This window comes from Lygodium microphyllum, chromosome 2 (genome assembly GCF_053477565.2).
Source record: "Lygodium microphyllum isolate KBCC chromosome 2, Lygodium_microphyllum_v1.1.10, whole genome shotgun sequence".
Taxonomy (NCBI): Eukaryota; Viridiplantae; Streptophyta; class Polypodiopsida; order Schizaeales; family Lygodiaceae; genus Lygodium; species Lygodium microphyllum.
This window is the reverse complement of record NC_141136.1, coordinates 136,547,296-136,566,670: the sequence shown is the minus strand read 5'-3', so window position 1 is coordinate 136,566,670 and position 19,375 is coordinate 136,547,296. Positions and strand designations below refer to the sequence as shown.

General features: G+C 40.9%; 1 protein-coding gene across 1 annotated transcript in view; it reads right to left on the bottom strand.

Moving 5' to 3' along the window:
- LOC148040365 (uncharacterized) overlaps positions 1–11,368 on the bottom strand; it is a 64,406-nt gene extending 53,038 nt beyond the window's left edge. Inside the window, exon 1 of the mRNA XM_087698842.1 lies at positions 9,397–11,368. Coding sequence (XP_087554968.1) covers positions 9,397–10,452 — 1,056 coding nt within the window. The 5' untranslated portion in view covers positions 10,453–11,368. The remainder of the gene's footprint in view (positions 1–9,396) is intronic.
- Positions 11,369–19,375: the final 8,007 nt, after the last annotated feature.

The window sequence follows — 19,375 nt, the reverse complement described above, 5'->3', positions numbered from 1 at the left end:
CCCTATACACCTTCTCACGAAGGGTCTTCTAGCAGAGCGGTTTGCTCATTGCCTACAGATGATGGGAGTTGAATAGATATATGTATTTCAGCTTTGTACATACCTAGACTTAGCTGATTCTTTTCTCCTCTTAAGGCACATTACCTTTAGGTGGGAGGTTATTGAGAATACTGTGCCTTTTAAATGTACTTGGGCATGAACAAACCCTTAGTACTTATACTTACACATATATATCTATCTAAAAACCTAAAGGTACTCTCTCGTTATTGTACCTAAAATCGTGCTCACTCTCACTCTCTCTTTCTCTCACTGCACGTAACAACAATCTGTCTCGATCTCCGTGCCTAACCGGTCCCTACAAACAGCAGGCTGAAACAGTGTCTGATGTGGCTAGTGATGATTGGATGATCAGATCGCAACAGATGATGATGTCACTAGCAGTTAAAGTCAGCATGGATGAAGGCGCCAACACCAGGCGCAAACACGGATGGAGTGGCAGCAATCTCAAGGGCTGGACAGCCACATGGGAGGAGACTCATGGCTGAAATTTGCACGTGGAGTGAAAAACCTGCACAGTCGGAATGAGACTAAATGGAGGCAGCCTATCTATTTATAGATATGGAAGGTCGCCCCAAAAATTAGGGTTTCCACTGAACTCTCTCGAACCACTCCCCATTTTAGGGTTTCCACTGAACTCTCTCATACCGCTCCCTGTTTTAGGGTTTTTACTCTAAAAGAGCATTTTTTAGTGTGTTTTGGGGTTGTTTAAGAAGCTAATCAGCAAGTAATGCATGTTTTAGCTCAACAATATCCACCTCTAATCTCAAATGGCTCGATCTTGTTGAGATGACTTGAGAGATGGCTATAAGATGAGAAAAAATGCTATAAAAAGAAAATTTTCAGAATTTCATCACAAGAAAAGGCTGAAATTTTATTCATGCCCTACTCAAAAAGGTTGTACAAAGAAAAATCTCTAAGTTTCATCACAAGGAAGGTTGAAATTTTATTGCTGCCCTGCTCAAACGGCCATGGAAGTTGTCATCTACAGCTTAGGACCACCAAAAAGGCTGTTGCCCCCCTCTTATATACTGTCACCTACACCAAAAGGGCCTTGGGCTGCTATTACATGTACCTAGTGGGCTCCAAATTGTTATCACCTGCTGTATGACTAGTCTCTAGTGGCTGCAAATCACATAAGCAACATCTTCATGCTCTCTAACAACATCCTCTCTCTCACAATGACTGGAATAGACTTCCACCAACCCCCAAAAATGGTTTTTCACTTGTATTGGCAAGTTTTGCTAAGTGGACGCCTTTTAATCCCATTTTCCAACATTATTCAACTTATTAAATTATTCTTAAAATATTAAGTTTAAAAATTAATTTAATAATTATTCTAGTGCCCAAAAAAATGGTTATACCAGCCAATAATTAAATTAACTGGACCAAATTACCATCCAATTGGTAACATTAGTAGCAAATAAATTGGTCTACGCCAAAATCTGACACCAACCACCACCTAATACCTATCAGACATAAGTTATTACAGCATTTGCCTTTAGTATCAACTAATATTTCGAGGTCTTGGATTCCACTCTTAGAGAGTCATTCCCTGGACAGCAGGCAGTACGGACAACGCTAAGGAGCCACGTCAACAAGTGCAGGTGCCAGGTCAGTACAATCGGATAGTTGCCACATGGCCCAGTCGGACAGGTTTTTGTGCAGTCGGCTGCATTAAATGCAGCCAACCTGATTCTGGCCATTTTTTCGTGTTATTTTCTGCTATTTATAGCAGTTCAGTCCGGCACTTGGTCTTCTTGGATCTGACAGAGACAGCCTGCTGAGACTGACAGCACGCAGGCTGACAGAGATCAAGGTCCTCAAGGCAGAGACACACGCAAATATTTTCTCTACACCCATGTATATTTCTGCATTCCTACACAGCATTCTACACTACAGATTTTCTGCATTTCACTCTCCTCTCTCTATGTTCACTCTCTCTCAGTCTTGGTTCTACACTTCCGCATCGTTGCACTCTAACATGGTATCAGAGCGGTGAAATCGGATTGACTAATTGAAGAATCTACCTGAAGAGGAGATTTCAGCACAACACAAGGCTACGTTTTCAGCATTCAAGCGGGAGGGCTGCGCATTGAAACAAGGCTGAAGTGAGTGTGGGCATGCAGGGAAGGAGTCTAGTTGGTGAATTTGCTATAGGTTATTGTTGTTTGAAGGAGAGGAAGGCTATGTTTTAGGTCTTCCACTGCATATTTTACCTTTTCATCGCCTCCATTGGGGCTGAAGAAGGAATTGCAGGTGAACATGTCTACAGAGACTGACTTGGAGTTCCAGGCAATCATGGACAGGAAGGTGCCTGTCCTACCGGCTCTTCCATCAAATTAGAAGCTTGATGGTGACAATTACTGCATCTGGTGCATGATGATGTTGGCCATTCTGGAGTCTTATGATTTAGCAGAGCTTGTGATGGAGGAGATTAACCGGCCCTCGCTGAGGAATGAGTCCAAACTCTCTTCCAATGCTCGTGAGGAGTTGACTAAGGCCCAATCTCATTGGGACAAACTGAATGCTAGGATTCGTTCTTTTCTTTTTCTGTCTTGTACTACAGCCGTGATAGCTCACATCGAGCACTTAACGGTGGCTCAAGAGATATGATTGAAGCTCAACGAGAACACATCAACAAGCTTCGACAACTTCAGATGCAGGTTCAAAATGCATGGAAGCCTATTTCCCCCGAAGACATGGCGATCACTTTGTTCTCCCAATTGCCGCCACGATTCGGTACCTTTTATTCCGCTCTTATTGCATCAGGGCGGGAGTCGACTCTTCGGTGGGAAGAATTGGTTCCTATGGTCTCAGACCAAGAGGAACACCTGGAGGAACAGAATGCTTCCAGATCGGAGGCTTTGGTTGGTTAAGCCTCTCAGAAGAAGGGGAAGGACCACAAGAAGAAGGAGGAGGACAACAAATCCAAGAAGGACAAGGAGAAAGAATCGACTTGCCATATTTGTGGTAAGACCGGTCATTGGAAGAAGGATTGCCCCGACAAAGACAAGGGCACCAAGAGGAAGGACCCGAAGGATTTTGGAGCGGTGGCTGCACCCTCATCAGCTGCTTTTCTACATTTAGTGGTCATTGAGGACCCTACACCGAAGACTTTTGATGCTGCGATGACAACTCCCAAGCTCGAGAGTGGATCCTAGACAGTGGTGCCTCACGGCACATGACTCCTCCTCCCGTTGATATTGCCCATTTGCGACCTTCGCATGGGCAAATTCTCAATAGAGACACCTCTTCTGTGTCTATTGCTGCACGGAGTGAGATGCAACTGATTCCACATGGACGTGGTAGTGCCCACACTTCCAAGGTGTTGCATATGCCAGGCTTGGGGTATCATTTGCTTTCGGTCCATAAGATTTGTTCTCTTGGCCTCTTGGTGGAGTTTGATAGCGATGCTATTCGCGTTCTTGATTGTGGATCGAGGAAGATTCTTTCTTCAAGATATGAGGAGAACAGCATCTACAAATTGAAGTCTTCTACGGCTCTTACCTATCTTCTTCTTACCTCTTAGACATAGTCCGAGCTATGGCATGCTCAGTTTGGCCACCTACACTATGAGTACCTTCGGTAGGCATCGTGAGGCTCGTTTGTCCGAGGTTTGCCGGACATAGTGGTGAGCCAACAACCATGTGTCTCTTGTATTCGTGGGAAATTGCATCGGGATGTGATTCCCAACAAAGCTTCACGATGCTCTACTTCACCTATGAAGCTTGTATCTATGGATCTTTGTGTTTAGAAACCCTTCACCCGTAGTTTGCGTTTTTTGGGTTTCTGTGTTTTGCGTTTAGGGTTTGCAGTTCCAAAAAGGGGTGCCATCCTAGACTGACTATGCCTATTTATAGGCCACTCTCTCATTCATTCCTCACGGCTGATTCACATTCATTCCTCACGGCTGATTCATTCAATCCGTCACCTCTTCTCTCCACCCTCTCCACTACCCTCATACCCCTTCAGGAGAACATTGTGGTTTGTGGTTCATAGCTGTCTTCATCATCTTCCTTGTGCTACGGCACCCTTGTTCCCTTGTATCACATTCACTCCATGATTCAAAACTTCATCATTCCATTCATCAGAGTTTCTTCTCTCTTCTCTTCTCCATGTTTGCCGAGTTCACTCTATGTTCCTCCCCGCAAACCCTATTGTCTCGCTGGTACATCATCTTTTGACATGGTATCAAAGCTACATCTACTCAAACAGCAGCAAAGATCCTCCACTCCAGTGAAGGCAAAGACCGGTGGCGGGTTCGGCATCCACTTCTCTTCTTCTTCCGCTGCATCAAAATCTCGTTTTTGCAAGTTTCAGGTGTTTTCAGCTTGCTGCCCACACCCCTTTTGCAGAGGGCATCGCAATCTCAGCTGTCCCTTGCTGTCATCTACAGTCTAGCGCATGTTTCCAGCCTTCCACCCGCAGTTTGCAGCTGTTTACAGCAGAACGACTGTTACTAATCACTCTCCATTCAGAAAACAATCTCGTTTTTGCAGATTTCAGGTATTTCAGCTTGTTGCCCACACCCCAAACACGGAAGACATCGCGGTCCAAGCTGGCCATTGCTGTCTACAACAATCTGGAGCCTGTTTCCAACCTATCACACACTCTTCAAAGCTGATTTCAGCATATTGACTGCTGCTGCTATTTTTTCTTGCATTTTTTGTCTTTCTCCCACATGTTGCCTACGTTTTTAGTATTTCTCTCTCCTGCAGGCTGTTGTGCCTGCGTTTTTAGTCTTTCTCTCACCTACTGCCCGCGTTTTTAGTCTTTCTCTCTCCTGCAAGCTGTCCTGCCTGCGTTTTTCTACTAGTTGAATCCTCTTACTGTTGGTCGCATCCTCCCACTGGCAACTCACTTTCAGCCCTTCCACTGCCCTCCCATCCCTTGAGGCGGACATTGCGGTTCGTGGTTCATGATGGCTGATCTCTTCCTTCTTCAGCAAGGCACACTGGTCTCCATGGCTTCTTTACCAACAGATAACCAGACTACTGGGTGCTCCTACTGTGGCATCACTGGACACACCACCGATGCTTGCCGACTTCGACCTTTGCTCCCCACCCCTCCAGAGTATATGCGTCTTCCACCAGGCACTCCTTGTGTCACCTCTCCTTTCTGGGCCACAGAGATTGTTCTACATCGGCTATCAGAGTACTATGCTCAAGGCACTAAGACGCATCCGATGCGCACTAAGTCCTTTCGAGCACATGGAGAATCGATCGGTGCTACAACCTCCTGGAGATCGTCGCAATGCTAGTGGCAATCTTCTCCCACTTATTTTCAGATACAATGGCTTCCATGACCTACGGCTCTGCAGTCCACTCCACCGAGAGACAATGATTGTTTGATACGATCTCCTCGTCAGTCCACTCCTTCGAGAGACAGTGACTGCTCGACTCCTTCCTCTTCTTTGGCTACCCAGTCCGCTCCACTGAGAGACAGCGACTGTTGCCCACCTTGAACTTGTGCACCTCTGTGGTTCGAGTCTACACAGAGGAGGGTGAGGAGTACCCCGTCCTTGGAGATCTAGGGGAGAGTTGGGCTTCCGAGCCAGTTCCTTTGGAGGTAGCACCTCTTGATAGAGATTCTTCTTCTGATTCAAAGTCTTCCCTTCCACCGGCCACCCCAGTGGAGCTTCCACCGATGGATGTACCCAGTCTTCAGCAAATGAAGAGCGACAAAGAGAGGTCCCACGGAGAGCTCCGGCCTCCTCCTCATTGGGCCCGTGACACACACTGAGATTCAAGGATCGAGGGGGTCCCTGAAGAGTGGGAACCGCATGATGGACTGCGGAGGTCACAGAGGAATCAAGCACATTCTATGGAGCTTGTTTGCTCTAACTATTGTTTGATGACCCGTGTTACGCAGGATTGAGAGCCCACTTCAGTGAAAGAGGCTTTGCAGTCTGACCATAGGTGGAAGACTATGGAAGCCGAGTTGGAGGCTATTGAGAGGAATGGCACTTAGTCCCTTGTGCCTCGTCCCTCTCACAAGAAGGTGATTGGCGTCAAGTGGGTCTTCAAGACCCAAGTACCTTAGCAATGGTTCTTTGGACAAGCACAAGGCTTGCCTTGTTGCTAAAGGTTTTGCTCAGCGCCCAAGCATTGACTTCCATGATACTTTTGCCCCCACTACTCGTATGGCAACTATTCGAGTTGTTCTTGCCTTGGCTAGCCATAGGAGATGGCCTGTCTATCAGTTGAATATAAAGTCGGCCTTTCTCAATGGTGACTAAGGACTTGCAGGAGGAGATCTATGTAGAGGAGCCTCCTGGATTTGGATCCTTGGATGGGAACGTTTACAGGTTGAAGAAGGCCTTGTATGGCCTCAGGCAGACTCCGCGTGCATAGAACGAGAAGATTAACTCGTTTCTTCAATCAAAGTTGCAATATCAGCACTCCAAGGCCGATCCGCAGCTTTATGTGCACACTTTCAAGGCTGGTCATCTGTTGTTTATGTTGTATGTTGAAGATTTGATTTTTACAGGTGATCATACACAAAAGGTCCAAGCGACCAAGACACCTTTACATCAAACGTTCGAGATGACAGATTTGGGGCTTTTTCATTTCTTCTTGGATCACAAGATTTATCAGTCTCAAAGGGGGATTTTTCTCTCTCAACAAAGATATATTTAGGAGCTCTTGGTGACTTTTAAGATGGAGACTTGTCGGATCATTTCTACTCCTATAGATCCGAGCTAGAAGGCCACCTCACACTCAGATTCTCCCTTGACGAATGCTTCCCACTACCATAAGTTGATTGGATCCTTGATTTGGCTACTCAACACTCGTGTTGATCTTTGTTTTGTTGTGAGTCTTTTGGCAGCGTTCATGAGTAAACCCCAACAGGTGCACTGGCAAGCTGCCCTGAGGATTCTTTGCTATTTAAGGGGGACCTCTGACTTATGGATTTCTTATCCAGCAGATACAAATGCTTCAAATATTGTTCTTGCAGGTTGAAGTGATTCAGATTGGGCTGGCGATGTGGACCACCAGCAGTCTACTACAAGCTACCGTTTTACCTTGGATACAGGTGTTATCTCTTGGAGTAGCAAGAAGCAACCCACAGTAGCCCTTTCTTCTACTGAGACGAAGTATCGAGCCACGTCTTCCACCATATGTGAGGTTGTGTGGCTTCGGAGATTGTTAGAGGAGCTTGGCTATGTAATGGAGGCACGAGAGGGAGGAGAGGAGAGAGAAAGGGTGCAGAAGAGAAAGACTGCAGGAAGAGAGAGAAAGAGAGTGACGAGGAGAGAGACTAGAAAAGGAGAGAGAAAGAAGCCATGAGACATCCATTACGAAAAAAAAAAGAAGCCATGAAAGCTTGGAGAAGGAGATGAAGATGAAAGGAGACTTGTATTATAATCTGATAGTGAAAAATCAAGTCCCTAACACCTTATATACCAGCCAGTGTAGCTAATATTTCCCCATTATTGAATCCCTCTCTCTTACAGGCTACCCCCAAACTCATCCTACTCTTCTGCAGTGCGACAATGAGAGTTCCATTACCTTGGTACGGAATCCTGTATTCCATGCCCGGACGAAGCATATTGAGATCCAGTATCACTTCATTCGAGAGAAGCTTCTGGATGGGACCATTGACGTGGAGTATTGCAAGACAGAGGATAATCTTGTAGATTTGTTCGCGAAGGCGCGACCTAATTCTTGCCATTTTTTTGTATTATTTTCTGCTATTTATAGCAAATCAATCAAGCACTTGGTCATCTTGGATCTGACAAAGACAGCTTACTGAGACTGACAGCACGCAGACTGACGAAGATCGAGGTCCTCAAGGCGGAGACATACGCAGATATTCTCTCTACACCTGTGTATATTTCTGCACTCCTATACAACATTCTACACTGCAGATTTTCTGTATTTCACCGTCTCCTCTCTCTCTTCTCTCTGTGTTCACTCTCTCTCAGGCTTGGTCCTACGCTTCCACATCACTGCACTCTGACACCCACACTATGAAATAATTAACTTGCGTCTCGCATATGCAAGTCACATTAGCACATTTGATTTTTAATCAAATGCTAGACAAAGCAATAAAATTTCACATCCTCGTGACACGAAATCTTTCTGTGCAAGTGAGAGAAACGCTATTAAAGATTATTCCAGTCTCATTCCAACATGATGACTGTTGCTGCAATTTTCCAGTCATTGGTAATCAACCAAGCCATTGGAGACTGTCAAAGAACTATCCCCAATTAGTTAGGAGGCCATTGGAGGCAAGTGACAACCCCTCTAAGTTGTCTACAAGCAAGTGACAACAAGTTTAGGGCCCACAAGGGCAAGTGATTGCATGTGGGACTTCTATTGATGGTGGATTGCAATCAATCAACCATTCACAGCAAGGCAACATTAAATTTCACCAATTTTGGTGATGAAACTCTAAAACTTCTCTCTCTTCAACTTTCTCTTCACTCTCAGCTAATTCACAGCTTTCCTCAAGAGATCTCAACCAAATTCAATCCCAAGTGGGTGCAATTGAAGAATTTCTACTGCTAAACCCTAATATACATCAAAAATTAGGATTTACCAGCCACCTTGGGAAGAGTGCTTAGAATTCAAGCTTGAAACTCAGCAGCTGAAATATAGGGATTTCAAAGAGTTCCAAGAGGCCAACCAACCAATGTTTTTTTTAAAGACAATAATCCATAAGAAGAAATACCCATTTCTACCTCTAAAAGACATGCAAACATAGATAGCTTTAAAAACAACTTCATCCTCTAAACAACTTTCCTAGTCATAGAAAATGAACCTTGCATTGCATACACTTGTCATACTACCAATAGGCATGAACCATCTTAATAGAAGTTGTCACTATCAACATTGGGTACATTCTTGTGAAAAAATAGATTCTTGTCATCATATGGAATGACAAATCACAAGAATAAATGTTTTATTCTACCTTAAGATGGTGAGTGTACCAATGGTTAAAGTTCAAATGTGCACTTTGGAATTGCAATCAAGAGAGGTATTGAAGCAGAGTTGGTCTTTTCTTTTCTTATCCTTTTGGATTTTGTTTTTGTTCCTAAAACAGAAAAGGGTTTTCTCTTTGGTGGTAGTGGTGGTTTTGAGTTTTTTTCTTTTCTTTTCTTTTTTGGTTGTTGAAAGAGACGGGGATTTCAAAAGGGGGGGAGGGAGGGCGGTTTGGAGCATCATCCTTTTGCACATACCTCTATTATAAAGCATCCTTTAAATCTTTCCATGTTTGGAATAGTATGATCATAGCATTTCAAAGTCATAATCCACAAAATCCAAAGACACACTAACTAAAAATCATAAAATTTTAATATACATTCCTAGAATAATAGATTCTACAACTGACCTTAGAGATTGTAGGGTTGGAGTAGACAATACTTTCCACAACCTCTTCTGAGATGTGAAGGCACTCCACCAATGTGAGAGATGAAAGTTGACCATTTGCCCTCAAAGTTAGGTTCACAAGCATCTGGTCAGTGAAATCATGACTTAATGGAGGTCTGATTTCAACATGCTGCCATAAAGGCAAATCATTCCTAAGCCAGTCCTTCAAAGTTTTGCAAGTACATTCCAGCCTTAAAATGTCTTGCAGGCTCAGGTAAGGAAATACAAACCAGAAGGCCTCATGTGGTTTGTTTCCACCGTTACACAGAATATTGACAGATTCAAGACTCAAGGTAACCCCCTGCTGCACATCAGATAATGCAGAGCTTTTCAAACTGGTATGTGTTTGATAGTCATTGCTGGCACCCATGTTGTGAAAGCCTCGACAATCAATATCTAAACCTGTTCTAATGCTCCAGTCGATAGAAGCTGGTTGAATAGAAAACCTACCAAATGCATCCCTTAAATCGTTCACCCTATATGCCAGGTCACAAGCAGAGGTTTTATCTTTGTGCATCTTAGAATCAACTTGAGCTTCAAACACCTCAAATTGAGAAGCTGACACTTCCGCATCTAAAGCACACCATTCCCCAAACATTGCAGCAGCAGCTGCCAAAGTGGATAAGATATCTAACTCATGTTCATCAGTAGAAGCATCTGCTTTTTCAGACTCCGTATCGGATCCCTCACTATGCATGAGCTCTTGCAAAGTGACCTCTTTAGACATCCACTCTTCAAAGATACTTGATTCCAGTATGCCTTGGCAGCTGTAATTCCAATTATTGACATACCCCTTGTCAAGGAGCAAACCATTTTGCCACATTTGACTTCCACACACCCCACTCCAGATTTCTTTACCCAAACTGTCTACGGGACTGGAAACTTCCCTGGGAATGCAATGCCAATCCATGCCAGATACAATTTTGCTGGTATTGTTTGCTTCTGTCTCCAGCCAAGTTGGAACTAGCTCTAGAGAATCATGCAGTATAGCATGTTCCTCTGGATGGCAGTATTCCATAGCCCTTGCTGCAGGATAATTCTCCGATTCAAGAGGAACGAGACAATACTAGCCCACAGAGAGGATACAAGTGAATCTTTCTAGACCTTTTAGCCCCATATACCACAACAAATGTGCCCAGACCTCACGACGAGAAAGTCGGACAGAGCAGCTTGACCGCACTGCTGCAATGCTTCTAACGTGAAGCTCCTCTGACGGTGATGCTTGTAGGTTCAGAGATTGCCAAAGGGCAACAGAAGCGACTAAAATCTGAGACGAATATTACTGCAGACAATGGTATGTCGCTTTGACGCTCTGCCTTTGAATCGTCACAACAAGAGGGACAGAGCAACAATCAAGTGAGGATTCTGCTCTCCGCACTTTCCAAAGCCTGCGTTTGAAATAACAGATAATAAGACCTCCTGCACCGCTGCCAAAACTACTTTGCGCAGGAGGAAGACGACAATGATATGACGATCATGTGCCACTATGCACCAACGGAGAAGGTTCCTCTGACAACAGAGGCAAGAATGTCTAAGAAAAATGGATTTTCTTATGGATCATAAACAGATAGACCCCGAATCAGATTGCTGCTGATACTTGAAGCAAAGGTCAATCAAACTGAGTACTGCAAGTGACGCAAAACCCCTTGGAAATGCACCGTGCTCGAAGAGATCCCCTGATGGAGGATCACAACAATCGATACAGCGATATGGATAGTCGGTCCAAAACCCTAGGATACCCAAATGTCGATGAGTGCCGAGGGCGGGATGGGATGCGATGCCCCGATACGACGCAGGAAGGGAATGCGAACCGAGAACGAAAAGATGAGCTGTCAAAGCATACACACAAGTGTGTTTTTGTGTGTGCGTGTGAGAGAGAGAGAGAGAGAGAGCCGAGAGAGACACCCCGTCCCGTTCTTCTTCCACGTGTTCTCTCATACCCTCTTGGAATCCACGGTACGGAAGAGAGGCATTGAGGCGTGGCATTTTGCAGCATTTTCACTCTTCTCGACTATACTACTTCAAGATCTCGAGGAAGGACACGCCACGACCAAAGTGTTTACGAATTCTTATGGCCCCTCCAATAAACTCACAACCCCACAATGAGGCGTGCCAGCTTTCGCGTCGAGACGTGAATGACAAATGTTTTAATTCGTTCACACATTCTTTCACTTAGTAATGAATCAAATAGCCTTGCAATTTTTTAACTTCATTATAAAATCTAACAATTCAATACAATAACATTGATTATCTCAACCATAATAATTGGAAAACATAACTGAAGCAAAAGTGATTTTTAAATATCATTGAAATAATTCCAACTATAACAACAGGTAAATGGAAAAGAAAGTATATAATGTTTTCAAAAATATAGTTGTACTATCGAAAATCAACTATCGAACAGAAAGCTTTCTCTTCTTAGATGAATTATCAACAGTGGATCTAGCACCGGGAACATGTGTGGGCGAAGCTGTGACACGCCCCACCCCAGATTGTGCTGCAACATCTAAAAACGAAAAAAATAAAGACTTTAGAAATAACAATATTAAATTTATAAAGCAAAACATTAATGAAAATGGTGAGTAAGTATTACCTAGGGATGTGATATGACTGGCTCTAACATTAGTAGAGCAGTCGGTAGAATTTGGACGAAACTGATGCAAAGTTACAAAACATGATAAAACTTGAAACTCCCATTTACTCCAATCATTTGGTATGTGTCTAGTGTGGGACCGAGATATGAAGTACTCAACATCTGTTTGTTCAACATAGTAGCATTGGATCCATCCAAAATATAAAATTTCTACATATAAAGGAGTGTTTCTATTAGTAAATCCATCATTGGGTAATCTTTCGATTACCTAGCCAAAGTTCTATGGATAATATCATCCGTAGCAATAGTTCGCAATGCTTCTTGAAGTCTCATTTGATAAGGAGAGGCACGATAATATTCAAATACTGTTTGGGCCATCTATCAATAAAATTTAAAAGCATAAAATTTAGTAATATTTATCAAATTTTAAAAAATTAAAAAAATGACTTTACAATATTGAAATTAGAAGACCAATTTAGAAGAGAAAAAGAGTTTGTAATGCATATTGTATAAAATAACTTTATACATTATAATTTCTCAAAACTTACTTTTGTATAAATGCAAACAAAATTTTATAGAAAATAAGTCAAACATGGTTCTATTCAAGGAATATAATATTTCAAAAGAGCATGAGAGATTAAAACATTTCATTTTTTGTTAAAGGAAAAAAGTTGAACTTACTTTTCTTTTAAAACCTTAATACTTAAAAAGAACATGAGACAGTAAAATAGTTCATTTCTTGAAAATATATGATTAAAAAATAATAAATAAACTTTGATGATATTGCACCAAAAAATTTATGCAAATATAATATGATAGAAAGTTCAAATAACTTTTTATGGTAGAAATAATTTAAACACAATGTTCTCATATAGTAAAACAAGCATACGTTTAACTCCACATAAAATCATGAATATCTATCCTTACATGAGAGATATGATTAAAACATTAAAGTATTAAATCAAAGAAAATAAGTCAAACTTGCTTTTCATCGACGAAGAACTCACTACTGAAAAAGAGCATAAGAATGTACAACGCTACATTTTATAGATATGTGAACAAAGAAGAAAAAAAGGCTTTGATTGTATTGAAATAAAAACATTATGCAAATATAATATGAGAGAACAAACATTACACTTTTAAAAAAATAGAGGTTACAATACTTTCTGTAAAACTTCATTATATACAATATTGATGGTACCATTTACCATGTCCTCTTTCTCATTAATCAAGACTTTCAATCTATCCGGAGACTTTACTCTTGAGAAAGCAACATAGAGTTGACCATGAGTAAAGACTAGGGTTTTTAGATATATCCCCAAACATCATATCGTTTGGCCTTGAGATTTGTTGATTGTCATTGCAAACACCAAACGGACTGGGAATTGCAAGCGTTTCATTGAGAAATGAAGTTTCAGTGTAGTTGGGATGAAAGTTATCCTTGGGATAAAAACTCTGTCACCAATATTGGTCCTTGTAATTATCTTTACATCAATGACCTTGTTATTGAAAGCCTTGCATACCAGCCTAGTACCATTCCTTAAACCTTTAGAAGGATTCAAGTTCCTGAGCAATATTATTGGAGCATTTACTTTTAGCAACAAGATATGAGGAGGAATACCTCCACCGAGGTCAAGGGAATTTAGATATTCCAAAGAATAGAGGAATGAGTTCTCCTCGGTTCTATCCATAGAATCAGCATTGTAGTATTGTTTAACCTCTCTTGGCATCAGTTGCAATGCATGATTGTTTATCATTTCCACATCACTGTTTCGAGGTGCAAGAATGGCAGGTCCACTAAAGAACGTTTTGTAATCAATTACACAATTCATTTCACAATAGACAAAATTGATCAAGTCTTGCATAGATCCTCCCTTTAACAACAATGCAGGTGGAATTTGCAATATATTATTAGTATGTGTCAAATCTTTTCCATCTCCAATGTCTTGCAACCATGCAACAAACTAATCCTGATCTAATGCGACCCGCATATTCTGTGTAAGTTTCAAAACATTGAAATATTGACACAAATTGGAACAACATATAGCAGCACCGACAATATCCTCACGTGTACCCTTTGGTATAACAGGTAATATTTGCCTAAAATCTCCACCTAGTAGAATAACTTTACCACCAAATGGCATATCACACTACATTATATCCTTTAAAGTTTTGTCTAGTGCCTCAAAGGTATTACGATGCAACATAGAAGCTTCATCCCACAAAATAAGACTTGCCTCTTTTAACAGTGTTGCAAGGTAACTTTGAACATGTATATTGCATGTAGAATTATTATCTGCCTGCAATGGAATTTTGAACTTTGAATGGGCAGTACGACCATGTGGCAAAAGCAATGCAGTAATACCAGAGGATGTTGTAGCTATTGCAATGCGACCTTTGACTACGAAACTTTGCAAGCAAACATTTGTATAGGAATGTTTTTCCAGAACCGCCTGGGCCATCTAAGAAAAATGGTTTACCCAAACCACTATCAATAGCATTCATTATTGCCATAAAACAATTTCTTTGTCCATCATTCAACAAAGCTTGCATTGTTAAGAAGGTATTCTTTTGTTCTACCTTATCATATAGTTGTTCATCAAGGATCAAAGGATTTGTGATACTCTGCCAAATTGCACCCATGTTGATCTAAAAGTTTTTGAATATGCATCAATGCATGATTATTGGCCTCATCTTGCATATCAACATTTCGCCTATTTTGCAAGGAGAGTCGATGTTTTATATCCTCTGTATAGCGGACCTAAGAACTCTTCCCATAGAGCCCCACGTCGGGCAGGCAAACAAAATACCAAGATGGATGCGAACAAATTTCTTAATTGAGCATCGGTTTGCATCAATGTAGCTTCATGCAAACGCATTTGAAATTCATCATCTATTTCCAATATTTCTTTTGCAATGCAAGCCTCCTTAAAAGTTGAATATACCACATTATCAACCGTATGCAATGCCTCAAAGGATGTGTACCCCTTGCATACATTGAGTAGTAGGCGCAAATAGTATTTTTCTCCACACGTAGGTGAAACAAAGTATATTCAACCACATGTGTTTCCTTGCTTTCTCTTTGTCCACATTTTTTTGCGTACATTCCAAACCCAAAACATTGGAAAGTCTTGATAGAGAACTGTGTTCGCATCAGGGTGCAAACGATTGCATGTAAACCATTCTGTGAGAGTTGTTTTTTGAGCATTTTCATTTTGCACCACATCACAAATGTTGTCAGAGTCACGAAAGGAAACAGTATTCTCTCCAAGTAAATGTATTTGCAATCGTTGAATATCAGGTTTCTCATCATGAAGTTTGAATTCAAATATTCGCTAACATGTTTCAGAAGCTAAAATATATAATGCATCTAAGTACCTCTTAATCTTATCAATATTTTGTGCATCAATATTTTCTGTGTCAATATCATTGGATTCGGAACCACGGGTACTTGTAAACCGAATGGTTGCTCGATCATGGCCCTTATATACATATTTATACAAATATTTGACAGCTGCAATTGTCGAGCAAACCTCAACATTTATATGAGCACTATACTTGGAAATCAAATAAGGATTGTAAGGCACTATCCATTGGTTATCCAAGAGGTTACCATTAGCATTATGAGTCCTTCCATCCTCTCGACGTCTACATAAAGGATAACCAATTTTATAAACTGTAGTTGTATGTATAAACTTTTTTGGATAATCCTTTATACACTTTCCGTCCACCATGCAAGCACTTTTTGGATTGAACTCACCACATGGACCATGTATGTTACATTTAGTAATAATTCAATACAAATCTGAAAACCTTTCCTTATCAGGTAGCTCAGCTCACACCAGTCTATCATAATGATGTGCTTCTAGTGGCTTAAAGCGTGGTTCTAATATCAAGAGCGTATGTGAATGAGGCAAGCCTCTCTTTTGGAATTCTATGACGGACACATATCCAACAACTTTACCAAATAACTCCTTTTTCACTATCGACTACATCATGTCCTTATGTTTCAAATGAAAAACTCTAGCAGTTAAATCTGGTCGATCATGTGCAATTTGACCAGGCAACAAAGCATCTGTAATTTCAGACCACTTAGGATTGCATGTCGTGGTGATAAACAAATCAGGTTTGCCTTTGCTACGCACAATTGCCATAGCATCTTGATATAATTGGTACATGAATCTTAGTCCACCTATAAAGCTAGATGGCAATACTATTCTCCTACCCACACCAATCCTAGCAATATTAGTATCAACTGCATCCGAATCATTGACCATATCAGCCAATCCCCTATACATTTCAACTCGCAATGTTGCTTGATTACGACAACACCAAGCCAATCTACATTGTTCAGTGCTACAATAAGCATCGACAATGTATTGTTGTAGCAAGCGACCACCACGCAAAAGACATGCATTAGTATCATCTCGAATCTGAAGTCGAAAAGCGTAATACTGCATTTGAGTGACACAATCTTTATTTGCAAGATTATTGGCATTAATATGAGCATCCATAAATGCATATGGAACTTTAGTATGCCATCCATCCTCTCAATTTGGAAAAATAAGAACATATAACATTGGCATATATGCCTTGTGTAAGTTAGAAATATAAATCAAATGGCCTATCATCATCACCTTGTCCAGGCATGATCGCAGCAACCTCACTTGCAATGGGAACTGAATATCATCTAGAGGTGGATCGATTTTGAAAAATGGACATTCTTATTTCTACTGATGGATTGCGTTGCAAGCTTGCACCAATTGCTATAAAGGCCTATGCGTAAGCATTGTGATCATGCATCATTTGTTGAAGCTCTTGTAGTAAGTCTGGCAAAAGCCCAAGTAAAACCCCCATGCGATTCAATAACTCATGATTAGTGTCATAAATATAAAGTTGTGCAAACTTTGGTATTTGTTGTCCATCCTCACTTGGGAATAAGGAACCCATCCGGTGATATATTAATCCATGAACTCGAAAAGTATAACCATTTCCATTTTGAGGCAAAAGCTCATCAATTTTTGCACCCATTGAAACAAAAGCCAATGCGCTATTATAAGCATATATATATATATTGAACTCTTTGCTTTGTGGATGTGTGCCATCAAGCAAATTACATAGAGGTTGTGGTGGCTGCTGTAGAGGTGGCAAAATTACTTTCCCTTCTCCACAGCAATGCTTTCCAATCGAAGTTGTATGCATTGTTTTAGTTTCATCGTGCCACAACTTAGCCATGCAATGGTGACAAACCTTGCAAAGGGTATCAATTGCATGCAATTTTGGTTTTTGGAAGAGAAAAATTGTTACTAATGAATGAATATCCAAATTAGGTGGCATGTCATGGAGAATTGAACAAAATCCACCATTTTGAGGTAGAAATATAGGAGCTTGAATATTGTACTGGTCATGTACCATCTCAGTACTTGCACCTGAATTGAACAAAATCCACCATTTTGAGGTAGAAATATAGGAGCTTGAATACTGTACTGGTCATGTACCATCTCAGTACTTGCACCTGCATTATGGATAGCTTCATTCTCTTCTTGAATAATGCGAGGCAATTGAACATCTAAGGACAGTAATGGTGCACCAAGCTTTTGAGCACTTATATCAATTGTATTTGTTGTAGTGCGATGCAATTGTTGTAATTGCGTTCTTGCTCTTGCCCTGTGTCTACGTTCAGCTCTAGTAGCATCAAGCATTTGCCTACAATTTCTTAATCCACCATCTGGATTATTTGTGTTTCCATTTCTTTGTCGACTTGTGCTACGTACCCCCACTCCGAAGGGTAGCAATTCATGGTTATCCAACATCTCAACATCTATATTGTGGATAGTTTTGTCTCCTTAACGAATAGGAGGTGGTTGAACTTCCAATGGTAAAAATGGTGCAACTGGCATTTGGACACTTGTAGCTTGGATGCCATTGTATCTATCTCTATCTATGGTAGCATGATGCAATTATTGTAATTATGTTCTAACTATTGCCATGTGCATACGTTCAGCTCTCGTAACATTAAGCATTTGCCTACACACACTCAAGCCACCATTAGGATTGTATTGTCGAGTTGTGGTAGACATCTGAACTTGAAAGGATACCAAATCATGAGCAGCAGAGCAAGATGCAGCGCGAAATTGATTGGTTTGATATAGCTGATTTGGGATTTGAACATCCATATAGTTTCCATTTGCATGATGATGTTCATACATATCTCTTGCATGGTCACAGACATGTAATTCAGTCCTAACTCTTGCAATGTGCCTACATTTATGTCTAGTAATTTTGAGCATTTCCCTACATACATGTAATACACGATCTCTAGGCACAGAATGTGTTGGAAGTACCATTGTCGAGAAAAACCTGAGATAAAAAGAAAAAAGTACTTTGATATTAGTAATTGCATACTTTTATGACCTGGGCGTACTAAAATTTCTTCCTATCTCTTAGGGAAGACTTTAGCAAAGATATACCTCAAGATAAATTTGTTCTAAACACTATTTCAATATAAAATTTGAAGATTATAACATCACATAAGCAACAATATAATCTTACATGTGCAAGAATATAAATTGAAAGAGCATATTATGTCATTATCATGGGGGATACAAAAGTCCAAATCACATGAAAATTCTCAAACCCAACAATAGAATGGCATATCTATCGAAGGATCTAACAAAAAGTTATTGAAATCCTTAGATATGCTAAGAGAACTATGCATTGGATGATGAACTCATGTGATGATTCAATAGGTTCAACATTGCAGAGAACCTATTGAGGCAAACTTTTAGAGATGTGACATGCACATCGAGGCAAATGCTCTCAGGTGCAAGCACGCTTGCATTCTTTTGAGCCAGTAATTCACACACTCCATCCTCTATATGATTATTGCTCTTAGCAAGGTCTCACAACTTTTTTGCATGGTCTTCCAAAGCACACCCTGGCCAGTGCTTGCGAACCAACTCATAGATTTATCCTATATAGCCCTTTATTTCATCTATCTCGTCTTTCAACATTATCCCATCAGCCAGGCCTCCATATTTTTCTACCAGGATTTTTTTGATCCTTTGAAGGCGATCGCCAAAGTTTTGATAGAAGGAGTTTGAAGCTCTTTGATGTTTGTTTAAACTCTTGATTTGCTTCTCTATTGTATCCAACCGATGCAAGAGCTTTAGGGATACAACGGAAGTGTTGTGTCCTTTGACATGTTTGAGAGTGCGCAGTACTGACTTCCTCCTAGCCATGTCTTTGGCTTTACGCACATTCATTCGTGCATTGGGAGTACACAAAACAATGTTTGATACATGGACATTGTTTCTTCCATCAGATGTTTCAACATGTTCCATACTGC